General features: G+C 33.4%; 1 protein-coding gene across 1 annotated transcript; it reads right to left on the reverse strand.

The window, feature by feature from the left end:
* Positions 1 to 10,852: 10,852 nt before the first annotated feature.
* Positions 10,853 to 19,675, reverse strand: LOC123538695 (E3 ubiquitin-protein ligase Midline-1-like). The gene is made up of 3 exons (XM_045322986.2): positions 19,296 to 19,675; positions 14,079 to 14,631; positions 10,853 to 13,509 (listed from the first exon to the last, which is right to left on the reverse strand). The coding sequence occupies exons 1-2, from the start codon at positions 19,658 to 19,660 to the stop codon at positions 14,157 to 14,159; spliced, it is 840 nt and encodes a 279-aa protein (XP_045178921.2). The 5' UTR covers positions 19,661 to 19,675; the 3' UTR covers positions 10,853 to 13,509; positions 14,079 to 14,156.
* Between the last annotated feature and the right edge of the window lie 378 nt (positions 19,676 to 20,053).

Genomic DNA, 20,053 nt, shown 5'->3' on the forward strand with positions numbered 1-20,053 from the left:
CCTACAAGGTGTAATCTTAATTATTATCTTTACACTTTAAACGGTATGATAATGATAAGTTGTATCTACATATACTAAACAACCTATATTAGAATACTTCGTTTCGAGTTTCTGTCTAACTAACGTCTTTTTCATAAAATATTACATGAACACTAATTTGATATGAAAAATATTATTACACCCTATAAACGAACGTATTCACCCCTCTTCCAGTTGCGAGTGATCAATATAATAAATTGACAGATAAAAGCTGAAAAACACTATTTCAAAGTGACTAATATGCTTTGATGGTATGTATATTTAAATTTAATTGGAAACTGGACATGATTTATTTATGTGTATAACGTGTTAGTCTGATTACAGGCTAAATTAAACAACAACAACAAAATGAATAAATAAATAAATATAAAATGAACTGATCACTGATTTTGTCCAGTCATTTTGCATTGTCGGCGTCAAAAGTACATATATTCTTGCTCGAAGTATGATCTACATGTAAATCTCACTATTTCATGATAAAAGAAACAATATTAGTTTGGTGAAATCAAATAAAAAACAATTGCTTAAATCTTCAATTTATTTATAACCGCCAACAAAAGAAGACTCGGTGTGAACTCCCAAATGTATGCATGTTTGCTTGAGTACTGACAAATGTTTTCGAATTTCGTAAAAGACTGTATGCCTGTTTGCGACTGACTTATTTATAAAATATCGGCGTCTCCTATGCTCCTGTAATATTTTATAATTATCATAACCCACAAACGAAATCTAAAGGAGGGTGGTATATAGAAGTCACCGTGCGTTTGTCTGTTCTGTCTCTGTCTCTTTGTATGTGTGTTTTCATAAATTTGATCTTGCAATTACTTGAATACTATTATCAACCTCTCACAAATTTTACACACAAACATCGGTAATATGTAGTTAATTCACGTCTTATTGTTTTCCTTTTCTCTTAAGTGTGACACTTAAAGGTAAAACAGAGTATATCCTTCGTGTCCGTGCCATAACTTCATTATGCATTAAAGGATTCTGAAAAAAAACTCATATGTTCACCATCATGGCAACGATATGTCGCGCACAAGACTATACTTTCTAGAATCTCAGCCTATTGAATAGGCTGTCAAAAGATGAACAGTAAAGGAGTCATTTGTAGTAAAACGGCGCCAGATTGAATCCACTAGCACATTCAGATCGCTTTCTCGACAGCGTCGTACAGTAAACACCTCTAGTTTAGATTTTTTTCTTTGCCATAAACCCACGAAATGTAACATGAAACTTATTATGCTGAAAATACGTTCTGCGAATGAAATAAGACCACGTTTTACAAGCAGAAGTGACAGGAAAGGAAAAATTGAGGGTTTATCTTAAGGCACTCCTTTCAACGGAGGCAATTACGATGAAATATTACAGTATAACCTACAGGGGGTCCATTTCCTGAAATCTTTCTGCCGCGTATTTTATGTTACATGTATTTTTCCATTATAATTGATACTTTTCTTGTGCTAAATGTGTAATTTAAGGTGGTCTTTAATGATGCAATCTGATAAAAGTGCACAATCGTCTTGATACACGAGGAATTAGAACAATATGCTTTTTAAGTAGATTATGGGGACGGAACAGCGCATTCCTATTGTCCCAGATAAGAATTACAAGAACATAAACAACATACTGCCCTCTATGTGTTAAGATCTGTCTGTCATTGTTTTCAACAAATCACTTGAGCACATTTTTAACCAAAATGGCTGTCAGGAGGCCATTTTGTGAAGTATCAAGATGGATGCAATTACAGATAACCTAGCTGCGTCTCGTCATACAGTCACCGTGTTGACTACCCGCTGTTTTTGACCGTTATTTTTCATACATTTATACATGCAAATAACGCACATCTTTCCATTCAAATGTTTCTTCAAAATATTTTGAATTTGTCGATGATATAGACGATTTATAACCTACGCCATTTTTTAAACCAACGGAAATAAATTTAGCCAGGCTTAGCGATGAAAACGACTAATCCGCACGTCCCGGTATGTGCAGGCGTTTTCTCTGTCAAATCAAATGCAATTTTTTTCAAACATGAGAAATACCGTCAAATCACAACAGGTACCGGTAGTAAACACAACGTGGCTGTATGTCCAACACCAGAGTACTTGTGATTGCAATAGTATTAAAACAACTAAGGATAATTTTGTTGGCAGACGGACAGACAGACAGACACAAGGACAGAGGAAGGGGGTCAACCTATAGTCCCATCCTGTCTCTTTTCATCGACGTTTTGAAGTCGTCAGGTCATATTTCTTTGTGTGACGTCTTCGGGAATCGACAGGTTGAATTCTTGCAAGACCTAGAATATGTCTGTAAAACCAACACGAAATACTTGCATGTAAACGATTCTGAAGCATTCAGTTTGTTATATAATTAACTAGGACAGCCAGTCACAGAGCCCGTCCCCCTCCTCCCCGCCCCCACCAATGGATAAGTACGTGTATAGCACGAGGGGTTCGACATTAAACGACGAATTGGTATGCCTCTTCTATTTTAGTTACGCTATTAAAGGACACAAATAGCCTGATGTAGTCGCAAAATGTAATAAAGTGTCAGTCGCAAATTTGAGTTCAGAACAAATATTATTATTTATAAGCTGGCATACAGTGAATGTTTTTTATCGACTAGACAAAATTAATTTCTTTAAAAAACGCAACATGCAACATCTTACTTACATAAAGTTAAGGATTATGTGTTTATTTAAGATAACATCATGGATTATTGGATTGCAAATCAAATTGATGTTTTATACATCAGTTTCGTGACTTGGTCGAGTGTATTTTCATGCAATTGAGTGCTATCAGTCAACATTTTGCAAACATTTCTTCTCTGTTTCATCTAACATATCACCATATAGACATATTCATGTTAGGCTTATTGACACCGTGTAAAGCAAAATAATTAATTTTAAGACGACTTTTTACCTTCGACCTGTCTGATTATTGTTTCGATCGGTCGCAAGAGGAATAGGGGGTGTACAGTCGTTTATAGGGTGTAATTATTGTATTACACTATAGCTCAGTAGGATATGCCTTTCAATACAACAGTTGCGTTAGTTTTATTCGAATACCTACTCCTGGGCGGATCCCGCTTGGATTGGTGGGGGAGGGGGTCAGGGGGATCCGGAACACCTAGAAGTTTTAAAGTAAATGGTGAAAATTGCTAAAGTTGCACTCTCACAGTTAAACAAACAATACAAAAATAATATTAAATAAAATAGATTCTTTAAGACAGGTAACAGCGGACTTTTTCAGTCGAGTCGTTTTGTTTAGGTCAGGCATTTAATGGAAAATTGACACTTTTTCCAAAACGTAGACTTAGTCTATAGTTTTAAGGTGTTCCCTGCACCTTCGTTTCGCATCAGGGACATCAGGGACATTATTACAGAAAATTACGCCTTTACGAGTACTTACAGCTGTCTGCTCACAGCTGAATTTTTCTTTTGTAAACATTATCATTGTTTCCATCTAGCTTGACACCTCGTGTTAATGACTTAAAATTAACATTGAGCAGCTGGATGACCTTCTCTCTTCACTGCAAAGAAACAATGTTCTCGACATTAGCTGTTCCTAATTATCTTCCAGTGAAAGTTTTAGAATCCATCAAATGTATGAAAGTTTTTCCGTTACTCGAGCTCTCTGTTATCCTTCTGTTTTGTCGCGTTCTATGCATCTTTATCAGATTCGTTTTCAAATTGTCGTGTTGGCGCGCATACAAAAACAACACACACACATTTCAAAAAAAAAAATGTTATGGTGTGTTTGCGTGTGTGCCCGGATTTTAAAATGAGGCATATACAATTGGCGTTAAAGGGAATTCCTATAGTTTTTATGCGCATCTTTCTGCGCAGCCGATACTTTCTAAGGAAAACTGAAGTGAAGTCAACATTATGACAGACACTCTTAAATATGAGGAATCTTGATTGAAATAATATTTTTGATAAGTTTTATCAGTAATAAAATGTTGATACTGGTTTATATTGTATTGACAAGTATCATGCCTGACAGGTATCTTGCCATTTTTTTGGTTGTGTTTTCACATCGCATTTTAGTACAAAGATAGTGTTGTACATATAAAGCAAGACAATTGCCTTAGTGCTGATAAGTCAATATCACCTTTCAGATTACTTAGTATTCAATTATAGAAAGAATAAAGAATTTCTAAACCTTTTTTTTAACATCTAGCAGATATACATGTAATCAATTTGATCAAGTTCGCGCCATTTTCGTCTAAACGGGTGTTGTATTCAAGCAACACAAAATTTAGCCTGGGGGACCCATATAGTTTTAGCCATTTTTATGCTCACAATACAATTATTTGAACTCAAGAAAAGCAGGAAAATTTCTACGAAACAGTTCTTTTTTTCAAAATTTAAAAACATATTCTTCACTATGGGTATTTTTCTTTGAAAAAAGCTCACAAAAGTGAATATGAAACAAGATTGTTTATCCATTTGTACCCATTATTGTAAGGATCTAGTATTACAAATATGACTATGATATCATAGAAGCATATGATAAAATCTGTGAAAAAAAATAAACCTTATTGTGCTGTCTTGATGTATATTTTGGTTGCTATTTATAAAAAAATCAGGAAATTATGAACATGTTAAAAATCGTTGGCAGTTTCAGCAACAGTTGGTGTGTTTAAAGCAATTTTTCACAAAAACAAGCCTAGTGACCTATTTTTTTTATTTGTTTGTTTTCTTCAGCACAAATCCTTATCATATGTGTGAATTTGAAAAAATTCTATGAAAGAAAAAAACTATAGCAATTCTCTTTAAAACAATAAGAAATCGAAGTAGGGTAAAATGAAAACTGAACAAATGGTATGTAGCATTCGTTATATAAAAAAAAAACAAAAGTAAAATACTTATGAAAAGGAATAACTTAAGAATGTCAAAACGCATTATTCCAGATGACATTTACGTTTGTTCCGTTGATAAAAAGAAACACTTACATTGAGTTGATCTAAAAAAATAGAATTATATTAAACTAGAGCTATCACTAAAGGTGATAAATGTACCCCCGCATGCACTGACACAGTACATTGCAATCTGACGCACACACGATTGCATAATTATGTTGACTGTATGTATACGGACTGTATGTATACAGTATAGCAACAAAAAACAAAGTCCAATAACTACGCAGAATATTTATCTAAAATAACGTAACATGCACCATGCACAACTAGGGTTGGTAATGATCACTTGTGCGAAGTTTCATTAAATTGTGTGCAAGGGTTCGGAAGATTAGGCGCGCACAAGATTGCATATGCAGACTGTATGTACATAGTATGTTAACAAGAAACAAAGTCCCATAACTCTGCATTTTTTGTCGTTGAAAAAACCCAACATGCCCTATGCACAACTACTGTTGTTACTGATCACTTGAGTGAAGTTTCATTAAATTGTGTCAAGGGGATGAGGAGAGATGGTGCACACAAGATTTTGTCTATGTATATAGTATAGTAACAAAAAACAAAGTCCCGTAACTCTGACAAAAATTATCTGAAAGAACCAAACATGTCCCATGCACAACTACTGTTGTTACTGATCACTTGTGTGAAGTTTCATAAAATTGCGTCAAGGGGATGAGGAGAGGTGGTCCGCACAAGATTATGTCTATGTATATAGTATAGTAACAAAAAACAAAGTCCCATAACTCTGCATTTTTTTCTGAAACAACCTAACATGCCCCATGCACAACTACTGTTGTTACTGATCACTTGTGTGAAGATTCATTACATTGTGTCAAGGGGATGAGGAGAGATGGTGCGCACAAGATTGTGTCTACGGACGGACGGACGGACAGACAACCTGAAACTAGTATACCCCCACCCCTTACAACTTGTTGTCGGGGGTTACAATAAATTGATATAGAAATTGTTTTAATAAAAGTATCTAATATGTCATTTTTGTAACTCATATTTCATACACAACAACGCGATTACGCTATGCGCATGTAGATCGACAGACAAATGTTTTGATATCTACTTTTATGACAAGACATTTTAGACCTTGCGTTTGTGGATACTATAATATTATTTTTGCCTTTGGCTCCTGCTTAATATGAATTTGAAACGTCAAATGTATAGTATTGTTTTATTTAATGGGTAAATCGTATGATCAAGGTCATTTGTGAATAAAGGTAAATAAATGATATAAACATATCCTTAACCCTGAGAAAAGAAACTGTTTTATATTTCTGTACTGACAAAAAGCAATGATACTTTTGCAAATTTAAACAAATTTGAAATAAGGATGGGGAAGACAAGAATCTGATAAATGTGTAAGGGCATTGACAGACTGACAGACAGACCGGCAGACAGACTGACAGACTGAGATATTGAACAAAGCTGACAAAACAGAAATGCCACCCTTGATGCATTCAGTAACTACACAAGGAACAGGAAATTAATTGGTCACTCTGCGCTGGTCGTTTGGCATACTGACCAAAAAATCAATAACTACCAGTTATAACTGACCTCCGTATCAAATCTGATCTTAGACCAAACCATCTTCTACCTATTTGGCAAAATATTCTCTACTGTTCCGGGTCAATGTGACCTTGACCTTTGACCTACTGACCCCAAAATCAATAGGGATTATCTGCTGGTGATAATCAACATCCCTATCAAGTTTCCTCTACTTGTCGTGTCCAACATTTTTACAAACTTTCTTTTTGACGTAGGGAAAAACCAAGACTACTTTTCTGTGGTACAACATGGGTGGTACCTCCAATTTTAGGTACGAGGGGCGTTCAATATGTAATGTTATTCCGTATGTAGTTCTGTAACCGCTTATTATTTTAAGATGCAGTTTTCGGCACATTATAGAGCAATTTATTGGCAACACAATGCTATATAAGTTAGTTGACCTGACATCCGATTTTTTCCCCAAAATTTCCACGTTATATGCACATCATGAAAATGGCATAATATTCATTCTACCCAAGTTCCATATTCAGGTTAAAAGCAAACGTGACATGAGGCTGAACAGCTGAGATATAATATTCAACGAATATGCAAGTTTTACTTCAGTTATCCTTTACTACAGTCAAAGTTCTTACTTGAGAAACTCGAAACTAGCTATATATTTCCATAAATAAATAATTATACTCGCAAGTCCAATTTCTTCCGAAACCAAAATAAATGCGTTATCATCGTATGTTTCCGTGTTCCTTACTGAAACGCACGAAAAACAAGGTGCGGACTGAGGCATCAAGTGGGGAGTTGAATAAAAGAGTAGTATTTGTCAAAATAGGGAAATCGTTGCTATTGAGAGCAAATGCACATATTTGTTATTTTATAAATTCGTTATTATAACGGTTTCTGACGGGATATATATCCCTTCAAAAACCCTTATAACTAATAATATAGTACAAAACCAGATCAATTTCGAGAAAGCGACAAGCAGTACAAACGGACGCGCACATGCCACAGTAAGTCCACTAACCCAATAAGATTAGTTTCGATGCTGCTTTATATACGAGTCAGTTGTGCTTAACATTCGTACTGGTTCAACTGTTGCATGTACATGATATACACTCAACAAAATTCCTATCCGGTCAGTTTGTATTGTATAACATTTTTGTGAATAATGCATGTATTTACAAGAAATTTCACGTACCGACATTTGAATAGGTACTGCACTTCTGGCATTACTGACGAAAGTCCTACCAGGAAAAAAAAACACATAACATCGTAAAAGTCATCCAAGACATCTAAGTGCATTCAGATGATGCTATTCAATTTGTTGTGGCTGCATTGAACTAAGTGTCATTTCAGAAACAGAATTCAGGAATCATAAGAGAAATGTAATATGGTATATTGTTTGAAATTTTCCTTTGAGTTTGAGTGGGTCAATAGTTATTCACAGCTAATATTTAAATAATAATACCCGAATATAAACTTAGATATTCAATGCTAACTCCCGAATATAAACTTACATATAGCTATTAATTAAAAGTAGCGGATTATTTACAATGGGTATGGACATTGCAGAAAGAGCCATACTCACATAATAAAAAGGATACACTGTTTTCTTAAAATGGACTTTTTGGAAGATATACGAGTTTTCCCAACAGAAGAATAATAAGTCAAGTTATATATCATACATAGACAAACTTCAGTAAAGCTTTCGTTACCGTACAAGCAATTGTCACAAAAATTATGACAAGCATTTTCACAAATATAATGGTTTTCACCTATAATATCCTCCAAATAGCCTAGTTTATTCCTTATACACCTAGCATTTCTATGAAAAATTGTCATAAGATTTAATGACCCCGGACTAGTTTCAACATTCATATGTTGAGCTAATATTAATAAAATTATAAAGTGAAAATCAGCATTTTGCATTTTGGTACAATGAAAACAGTTTAAACGTTTCATTGTTTTCTACATTAAAGCATGCATCTGACAAAAAACGGAGAAAAGATGTATGCTTTTTTCTATGCAGACATAGTTTCTTTCTTTTGAGGAAACCACTACCATATGCTCTGTAGTAAGAATAATCGATTGCAACTTGATGGCAAATAACAAAGTCAACCATTTAGATAGATATTAGCCATTATAAATATCCAACGTTCGCAGAGGTTTAGCGCATCGGCGTTCCATTGAAGTGTACATCGTAAAAACATTCAAGTTCAAAAATGCAAGTGTTTATCCAAAATAATAAAGAAAGGAAGAAAATTTATGTGATGAGCGATACTGTATTTTTCCAGTAGGATATGCGTGTTGATAAAATGTTATGTGTGCATTATAACAGTGTATTACAACATTCTTAATCAGTTTAAGATGTGTATACATTTTAACAAACTATAACATGTATTTAATAGCAGGTGATACAAAACGATAAGGAAGACAACAGTTGAATACTTATGAAGTCCAGAAGCTAAACACATAAGCTCTCAGAAGAGTTTTAATTTTATATAGAACAAATTGCAAACTGTATAGTCTTTAACATCGGCATTGGCAACACTTCATATTTGTCCAGATATATGTAAAAATGGGCAATTTTTGTCAGATTTTGATAGAAAATGCTCATTTCAATGCAAGCTACTGCACAAACTGCGACTTTTTAAATCACATAAATGTGTAGCGGTGACAAGCATTACTGAAAATACCATTAAACCTTGAAAATGATTTTATCAAGCTGAAACATGGTATGTTTCATGGAAATAAGCTACTATTGCTGTATAATAGAACTGGCACTATTGCAGTTAAGTCACTTGTTCTTAAAGGTACTAAAGTAATAAACAGGTCATCAAGCAGCACTTCCGAGCTAGCCGGATAAATAGCCGGATAATGGAATTTCCATGTTTTATGAAACTTAAGCCAATAACTGTTTTAATCTCATTGTGGTCATTTCCAAGACAATTGTTTGCATTTATAGAAATGTAGACAAACCTTATTACTCAAATCTTCATACCCACATTTTCGCTTTCAGTTTTAAAGATATTCCATAGTGTTGAATTGTCAGTCAAAAAATCTCTCTTAGAAGATAATGATCCCTACTTGTTTGGTGTTATCTGGAGATTTATAGGTCATTTAATAACACAAGGCTTGGTCCGATTTTCAGAAGTTTCCGGTTTTAATTCATGGTCAAACTACACGAAGATATATTTCCCTTTCTTTCCGAAATAGACATCTTTCTTTCAGTGTATTTGCCTTTTTGTTAGATAAAAACCGACCAGTTTACTCTTATAAAGAGTGAAAACATATTCACAACCAGTTCATTATCAACGAGCTGTTCGATGAGGTCTAGAAATAATTCAGCTTTCTATTTATATAAAAACAGAATCTATTAGTAGAGGTCATGTGGCTGTGCATAGTTTGTGCAGCAACAACTGTCAAAAAAACTCTTAAATTTTTTTCTGCATTAGGAACTTATTTGCAAAATGAGAACTGGGACAGTACCAGTGGTAAGTATATGTAAAGCTGTCCATAACCTTCAATCACATCGCAAGAGTTCTGTACACGCGTTATGGTACATATTAAAGAGTACATTTAATAAACAAAATTATCAAAAATCAGTTTCAAATTTTCACTATTTCAAAGTAGTTTTATCAATCTGATTGCCCTCACCGTCTCATTGATGTTTAAAAGGTAAACATGGGTGATGTATTTTATCTCTTGTCTATTTATCAATATAGCCTTTCATATCTGTAAGTTACTGAAACCGAAACAGCATACATCTTTGTACCCCGTTATACATACTTCTTATTTTAAAAAGTCGAACCTGTGTTAAAGACCACCTCTGAGCAGAGACTACCTGGCCCTGAAGACCACATGTTTTGTTTCCCATTTTCAACTTTTACAGTGTATTTTAACATGTGACTATTTCCCAATAACACTTCCCAATAATGACCACAATTTGACTCTCCCAATGGTGGCCTTTACAGACAGAATTAACTGTAGTTTAAAACGCTGCTGTAAAACTAACTGCCTGTTTTAATAAGTCAGGTGGAGTTCAGTTGGCATTATAACAGACTAATAAACTATACATGAATAGAATATAAGTTCAACATGCAATAAACTTGAATGATTCCTTTTACACATGCGATGTAAATGCTTCCTTTATCAGTTATTGTTTAGTTTTTAGACATTTGGTGCTTTTGGTCAAACGCAACTAAAGAATGATAAAGTTTAATATATATTTGCGATATGGTTCAATTCTTTTATTATCAAACTACTATATATTGACTTGTCATGAGTATCTTTAGTCTTAAATGCCATATGTTAACATTATTTCAGAAAGAAACATTGACCAATATTGTCCTTGAGTCAAGTACATATATAAAGAACACGGCAAACATTCATAGCATATTTTGACTACTATCAAATTTAAATGGAGAATGGACATACAAGTTTGATATTGCCATGACTAGTATCATAGTTTTGATGAGATTTTTCAGCATCGTGTAAATTTTTAATTGAGTCAATTCATAACTGTGATGTTTAACATATTCTCAACAAATAACAATAAGTGATTACTAACACTTGCTGCAATGAGTATGTTTATTTGCTTTGGATGCAGTAAAACGGAGTAACTCATGTAACATAGCGTATTAATACAACAATTCATAAGTAAATGATATAAACAACTAAGTATACCTGTTTAAAACTTAGGATACATGTTTTGTGACAGGTTTGACAGCTGATACAGAAAACTACATATCTTTGTAGTAAATATATAGAACAGAACAGAATAGAATATTTCTTTAATTCAAGCATTAGAGCTTATCATCTGTCTCCGTAACATATTAACAAATGATTTATGAAGAAAACAGAATCTCCCAAACCCTGTTATATTACATACAATGTGAATGAAAACTGTCATTTTTAATTTCTTAAAATGAGATGCATTTATATCAGAAAACAAAAGAAGCTGTTATTTAAATCATCACATCTAAAATGGTAACTGACACAATCACGCGTTACTGCCCTATCACGCGCCGTATTAAGGTCACTTATCAGATCACGCAGCGGTTCCATACAATCCCCACACTGTGATAAATAGGGCCCGACTAAGAGGGATGTTTAGTAAGTACGACACATGACAGTAGACTGAATTGTTAAACTGTCCAACAGGTCAACCCAAACAACTTTTTCTTCGAGGAAAGTACCTGTTCAGCTGAGTCAGTTGGACAGGGCATTACTGTGATGTTTAACATATTCTAAACAAAATCAACATACAATTACTTACAATGGTTGCAAGGAGTATGTCAATTTGCTTTAGATGCAGAAAAACAGAGTAACATAATGTGTGCGGAAACTGTCATTTTTAATTTCTTAAACTGACGTGCATTAACATCAGACCTCAAAAGAAGCTGTTATTCAAATTTAAATGGTGTCTATCTAATTCAAATTATTTGAAAGCAAAGGTGGGTCAATAAAAACCGCCAAAGATGCAATATTTTTACATCGACCCACCCAAACTCCTTTCAGCATGAACGACGATTGAAGTCAGATCGCTATTTACCACTTAAACTAAATGGCACACAAATTACAAATGACTTGAGCAAAAGAATAAATAACTATATATACCAAAACCAGCAGAGTAGACAGCAGTCTAATGCTGAACTGTCTTATATAAACTGTGGAATTTATCCGTTAAACAGTACAACTACAAACCATGTTACGGACAAAAACGCAAATACAATTTACTTATCTAATTGATCCACATTCCTAAGTTGCACTGTTAAATTGTCGAACAGGTCATCTCAAACAACTTTTTCTTCGAAGACAGTACCATTTAATGTAAGCTTCTAGTAAAATGTACTAGTTCAAGCCAAAGACTGACTGATCTTAACAAAACGATTTACAAACAATCAGAATATATATTAAGCTGATAATGCCCGAATTATTTGCCTTTTTACATATATGTCAGAAGAGTGAGATTCGAGATAATCATAGTTTGTAATATTGGAGTTACCCTTAACAATGTATGAACATACGAAACAACAAAATACACACTTAACTTAAACATAAATTAATACTATAAACATGTACGTTTTGCACAAATCTGTAAAAATTAAAATATTAGCTGTTTCAAAGGTAAAATATACATATTTTGCCAGATTTTTCTGAACTTCAACATTTTCTTTATTCAGTAGTCATATTTGGACGTAACTTATACATATTCGGTATTAACTGAGTTCTAAGGTCATTTAATTATATATTTGACATTCTAATACTAAATGGAACTCATCCTCTGAATCTTTGCATACAGTACATTTTCTATCACCTATAGGTGTAGCATTTGGTTAAGTTCGACGTCCAATTTCGATATGTAGCCTTTGAGACGACATTCCTAATTTGATTAAAGAGTTACGAAATTTACCTACCTCAACAATATCAAAATAATGTTGAAACAAAGATATGGAAAATAGTGGTAATAAGTGCCTCGATTAGTGCTAAGCATTAGCAGGAAAGTTCTACAACCGGTCAGCCAGCTGTCAATATAATGTAACAGGATAGGGTATAATATCACATGTCTACGAAATGATATAATTCCAGTTAAGCAGTACTATACAGTATAACATTAAGTTCACCGGTACAAGTAGACACCATTAGTTTCATGACTAAAATGTTTAAAAGACGCTAACACCCTCAACCGAACCATAGTTTTGTTCCTCTACATCTGCCTTACTTTGACTCAAAGAAAGTCATTGAAACGAGAAATTGTCAAACATATTATTGTAGGTAGATTTCAAATGTAATATCTGTTACCACAACTGTGATAATATTCCCAAACGCAGATATGAAGCAATCAACAGAATCTTTTGATAATATAATTGTCAAAAATATGTTTTAAGGTTCAGTTTACTTAGCTCCAGCTTGTGTGCATGCTTGACGGGCCTTTTCTGAAACATTTTTTTCTTTGAAGTGTCATATGCTTACTACCTGGTACTTGGTCATCAACCTCAGTTTCTCTATATGATAAACTTTGTTTAGGACCTGAAATATAGGAATATAGAACAAACATTTTATGTGATAGATAAAGAAATGTAAATACTGATCACTTTTGAAATTGAAAAAAAGGAATATTTTCGTATATTCTTTTCCGCCTTTTCATCTCTAAACGCTGTCCGAATAGCATGCATTTTTCATTGCAATACAAAACATAATCTGAAACAAATAAATTCAGTTACGTTAAAGACAACTTAACATCTTGCTAATATCCTACCGAAGGTAAATGTTGTAAAATGTTATGCTGTTGATTTTCTGAAAACTGTTATAATTATTGTAAAACATTAACAAAGTTCTACGTGTCGCTGCGAGTTTTTATTTTACGAAACACAGATTTTTCTAAATGTTATTTTGCATTGATAGAAAATGTCCGGCATTAATCTTGCCGTTCATCGCTATCAATGACGTTTTTAAGTTATGATTTATATAAATAGAGAGAATTTTACTATTCATTTCGTAAATTCTACTAATGTAAAATGAAAGACTATATGGCTGCCAGGAAAATGCAACCGTTGCAGGAAACAAACTGATATAAACATAAAAAATGGAAGTATTACCAATATTATTCTCCGAAATCTGGAGTGATAGTTTACCAAGAGACTGCACCTCTTTGAGACAACCCCTTATGTTTCTGTTCATCTCAAATTCCAACGTTTCGATTTTTTGGCAGTAGCTTGTCTGACGCAATCATTTCCGTCTGAAATCTTCTTTTCTCCAATCTTAATGGCTACAAAAAGCTGGGCTTCATTATTACTTTCGAATTGATAAAGCCTGCCAATGTGCTCTTCCACATCTTTCAATATGCCATTAATTTTCTTGCTGCTGGTATTTATTTCGCCTTCAATCTCTTTATACTTGTCCTGTACCTCCTTTATTGTATTTGTTTCCAAATCTTCAATTTGGGCTATTAGGTCCCTCTTAAACTTCTCTATGTCATCAATTATACCATCGCGTTGCACATTCAGCTCCTCCAATTCCCTCTGCTTTTTTGACTTTAGGTTCTGCAAATCATCTTTCACTTTCTCGAGAGCTAATTTCGTTTTGTCTTTCCCCTGTTTCTCCAAAAGTCTGTTGGCAATGTTAGGGATATATTCTACGTCTGTACAGGATCTGAAATAAACGGTTTATCATTATAACAGCTTCTCTACTCTTTCATCCTTTAATAACCGGAATATACAACTGCATACAAGGAAAACGCGTGAATAGATTAAATCAAATATAATTACAATGATAAGACGAAAGTAGAAAGTTTAGCAAAATGGCATCTATTTTACATCGATGCAAGACAACCAAAATTAATGTTATAACGCAGTAACGTTGTACCAAAAACAATTCAGAGACATCTGCGAACGTATTAATACGGCGTAGCCAAGAGCAATGAAAGTGAAATTTTAAGCAAATCGCAAAATCAAAGTACTTGCTACAAGTAATCCATCTCAAAATATAATGTAGTTTTGACAAAGTGTTAACTTATAGTTTATGTTAGATATCGGATTACCGCCACTATTTATTTTTTTTTAATTTTATACTTCATACACTAGTTTTTTTAATACTCTACGTATAAAATTATTCAAAAATAGGAAGACCTCCTGTTTGGAAATACATAATTCCCCTCTAAAACATAAATTCAAGAGAGCATCAAAAATGTTCAAGCTGTGATTAAACAAATAGCATACCGAACGGCATCACACATTAAAGTCCCTTTTACAAATTTTTAAGTTATATATACATGACTTGCAGATATGTCATACAGAGGTATATCATAAAAAACAAATGCATATTTAAATATATTATTTAATACTTTAGTTTTGACATCATCAAACAGATCACACTGCCGCATGGACATTTTAGAGCTCAATACTTTCCTGCTTTTAGCAATTAGCATCATATGGATGCCAATGCGTTTACTTTTCGCTAATCATTATGAATTGTCTTACTTCTTACAATTGTATACCTGGTGCATATTTTTGGCAATATTATACTTAATTTGAAAAACAAACACTTTTCCAGATTTGCCATGAACTGCTCGATTTTCATACTTGAGACTTTTTTGAGAACTCATTAATGTGGTGGTGGGTACGGGGAATTAAGTTAGTTTGAGAAATGTAAAACCAAAGCTAAGCAATGCAAGTTGAAAATTCGCCCGAATGTATAGATCAGGGGAGATAGCAGATAGCTTTAAAGGAAACAAAGGCACAAGGATCTAAAAGTACAAACATTTCGGTGGGGGTTGAGGGTGTAAGCGAAGTGTGCATTGTTACACTCTCTACATTGTCTCATCACCGACTAAATGTGTTCCAAGTTTCAAGTCAATACCTTGAATTGTTTTAAGTGCACACGAAATATGAGACGTATTTGATATCATTATATAGTTCCACATTTGACCTACCGACCAAGTCCATGCGCTCTACCAACTGTTCCATCGGCAATTATCTATATGCCGTGTTTGAAGTCAATACCTCGAATGGTTTTCTAGCTATACTATAAAATATAACGGACAACTTAACTTTCCTGTTTGCATTGCCTTTTGACCAACTGCCCTAATTCATGCCCTCTGCACATCGTATCATCGCCACCTAATGTATGCCAAGTATTATGTTAATACCTTAAGTAAGTTTTAAATTATGCCTCGGACATGAAATATGTAAATGATCAATAAATCAACTTTTAGGGATATTGTTTTTTGACCTTTATCTTTGACCTCGACCTTATACGTACTGTTCCAGTTCATGCGAGCTACACATCGTGTTATCGTCACCTACCTATATGCCAAGTTTTAAGCCAATTATGATATTTATAATATATAAGATAGTTTTTGACATTTGAGCTAAATTTGTGCTATAGACCTTCAACCTACCCACCACATATTGTGCCCTGCATATCGCCACATCAAGTATAACGTCAGTATCATAAATGCATTTTTACGTCATGCTCCAAAACGAAATATGACGGACACACGCACACGCCATCCTGGTCCCGCTTCTTAAGAGGCTAGTAGAAGTGTGCATGAGTTTTTGTGGTGGAGAGTATCAGAACACTTACAATCAATATGAGATATATTTGTGAGAAATCCCTGAAATTTCATTTATTGATCATTTACCGAATCATTGCTGCTAAATTCTCATTTTAAGAGATTTTAAGAAATTAGCATCTTGTGGGTTTGAAAGTATGTGCGTCATATTGTATATTTCTTGTTACGAAAGACTTTTTAACTACCGGTAAAATATGTGCAAGATAGACGCCCATTTACTTTGTTCATGCCTTATCATGCTAAAAATAGAATCAAGTTCCGTTGAAATCATCCTTTTTGACCAAATCATGTACACAATGTAAATATGTTGCGATGTATCTAATAAACTTTAAGTCAATGGAAACATATACACGAAGTGTTTTCAAAAAAATAATATGCACTTCACTTTTACTTACTTGTTTAGGGAACCAGTATCCGAACAGGAACAATTTCTTGTCACATGTTATAACACGTTTTAGGTGTTATTCTAGTAATAGTTTCATTTGTATCATACAGATATTTGTTCTTTTTGTCTATTGTGTCTATGAAAGCACACTGTTTAAAAATCATGTTTTGCAATGGTACCATATCTGTGTTTACTAAGCAACTTTCGGTCATACTGAGGCATTGAGATAGCATTGCACATGCGCAGTGTTTCGAAATTATTGAAGAATCGTGTACGAAAGAAATAAATTGATACCTGTTTGTTCAGAAGAAATGGATAACATTTCACTTTCATGCTGCTAATTACAATTACAAAAAGATGCAGTGATGACGCATTTTGCATTATTTTGTTCTATATGTACTTGCATTATATAGTAACCATGAAAGAAAAAAAATGCTTAAATGTTTGACTTTATAGCTGCTTTTGACGGACCAGTTATCTCTTTAATATGCATTGTTGCATAAAAGTGTTATACAACGTATTTATGATTAGGATTATCAACGATTGGTTTCTGAAATTGAAAATTCAACAAAACTAGATACTTATACAATATGATTACAGACTATTTTGATTTTGAAAAAAAAATACCTTAGTGTGTCAAATTTTCAAATATAGATCAGAAACTTAGTTTAAAAATGAAATATGAATGCAGTTGAAACAGAGTACCATTTTTTATTTGTTTGTTCCTACTATAGAGAATTAAGACAAGAACACCTACCAAAATATTATACTGTTCTTGGTCGAATCGACATAAATTCAGAACTCTTATGAAAAACAGTCAGCATAAAGTTATAAACAGATTAGCTAAGTACATATATCTAGTAAATATATCGCATGAAAGAACAAATTAAGTAAATGTTATGCCATACTTTAAGCATTTTACTACATGGAAGTAGTTTCTGCGAATTTACAGTTGTATATGGGTGTGTTACTAAACATTTGCATGTAACGTGAGCACGCGTAATATAACATACAGTACTATTTATACGACAAAGATTACAATGATGAAAAATATTTTTTCTTGTCAGTGAAGAACATTACGTTAAATGCCGTTACATATGTGCTATACATTCTGCTGTTGTAAGCACGATATTTACTTGTAAATTTTAGATTAAAACAGCATAAATTCTTTAAAATATGTTTTATTTGATGTTGTGAATATATATTTTGTTTTAATAACATCGATTAGTTATAATGTATATAATGTAACACACTTGTACAGATTACTTATTATACTTTCTTTATTGCACTTTCATCATGTTCTAACTGTATTCGCCATTTTAAAATGTGGCAATGAACATTGTTTGATGTTTAGGCCTACCTAAACTAATCTTAAAATCTTGAATCTTGATCTTAAAGTAGCAGTAATTCATCAATAACATATTTTTCTGGCTACAAGTTTACCATTCACAAAACGTTAGTACCTTTTTCAACCCATATGAGCCCCTAGGAACTCCGTATTATACGTCACATTCTGGTAGTAATAACACTTCTACATGCAGTAGGAGCTGAGGTTATACGTAGTGAGTTTCAGTTCTTAACAAAAACATTACTGATGTTTACATCAGAGGACATCTTTTATAATAAAAAATAGTATAATATCTCTATTGAACTAGACTAAGTATTAAAATAAAATGTAACTTTTTATCATACTTATAGATGAAACAGGTGTCACAGAAAATAAAACACAAAGAAACATACCAACAGAGATATCAGACTTCAATTATGAATATAGGTTTAACAAAAACAATATACAGATAAAATACGCATGGTTCGTTCTCCGATTATTGTTAATCACGTGAACAAAACGGACAATAGCGAAAACTTCGATTTAAATATAAGGTAACTTAAATTACTTTTCCAATAGTAATAACAATAGAATAATACCATAGTTCAACGCAGAAACATAATAAAGCATATAATAATCTTTAAAAAAATATTTTTCGTACCTTTAACTGGTTTGTTTTGTTCTAGTTTCGGGGATCAGTTATTCTATATTTTCAATAACTGTTTACTTTCTAAAAAGGCAATATAAACCTGAGCTGTGAATATGTTGCATTAATTGAATTAAATAGACAAATACATCATACGTCAACAATAATTAAAGGCTCAAAGCATCATGTTTTTAATTTATTTTGCACAACATTATTTATTTAATAGCTCATACATGATGTACATCAGCATTTATTGGCTCCATGAAAGGCTCCACCCTCAAAGGTGGTGCCAATTATTAATAAGAAAATAATGAATAAAAACCATAATCATTGGTCCAACTCCTTGATCACAGTATGGTATTTCTAAAAAGTTAGTAATAAATACCTATGTTTCACAGCAACGCAGACCGTGCAACAAACTACATCATGTTGACCACAGAACAACTTGATCACTTCTCCCTGATGCTCCTCGCATAAATTCGACGGCAACTCACTTGATGAAAATGACTTCAAGTACCTTTTACCTTGACCTTGATCGAATAATTTCGAAGACTTGTCCACTACGTTATGGTTTTCAGTGAACTTGTTGTGACCTGTCACACATGTGTGACAATAAAATATCTGACAATCCATACACTGAAACATTGCTTCCACATTCTTTCCATCCTTGGCACTAGGACTACATGGAAAATCATATAACGCGTCAGAAGCGTCGGTTTGTGATGTAGCAAACCTTCCACCCGTCGCCATTTTCAAACACTGGCATAGCTTATAGTTTTGAATTCTCACTCGCAGACTGGTAACAAATTTCACGGTAAATCATGAAGTGGATGTTGATGTAGGGAACTTGGTGTCACATGACATACAATGTTTCACAAGCTGTCAGGTTTTATCTCTCCCTTCTTACCTGGAGAGTATTTGAACATTTTTGGGGGTTTTGAATTGCCTCCCTTACATAAATTGATTTTTTATCTTTGGAGATGTGTCACTTTTATGGCAAAGACACTGTGAATGATTCACTGTAAGACTCTTATGCTCTAAATTGATACTGAAAATATTATTGTTTTAAGTGCAAATGGTCTATCTGAATAAAATTACTAGTATTATGTTTATCTGCTGACAAAGAAGCTGTTGCTTAGCTTT

The sequence above is a fragment of the Mercenaria mercenaria genome, unplaced genomic scaffold, assembly GCF_021730395.1.
Source record: "Mercenaria mercenaria strain notata unplaced genomic scaffold, MADL_Memer_1 contig_4843, whole genome shotgun sequence".
NCBI lineage: Eukaryota > Metazoa > Mollusca > Bivalvia > Venerida > Veneridae > Mercenaria > Mercenaria mercenaria.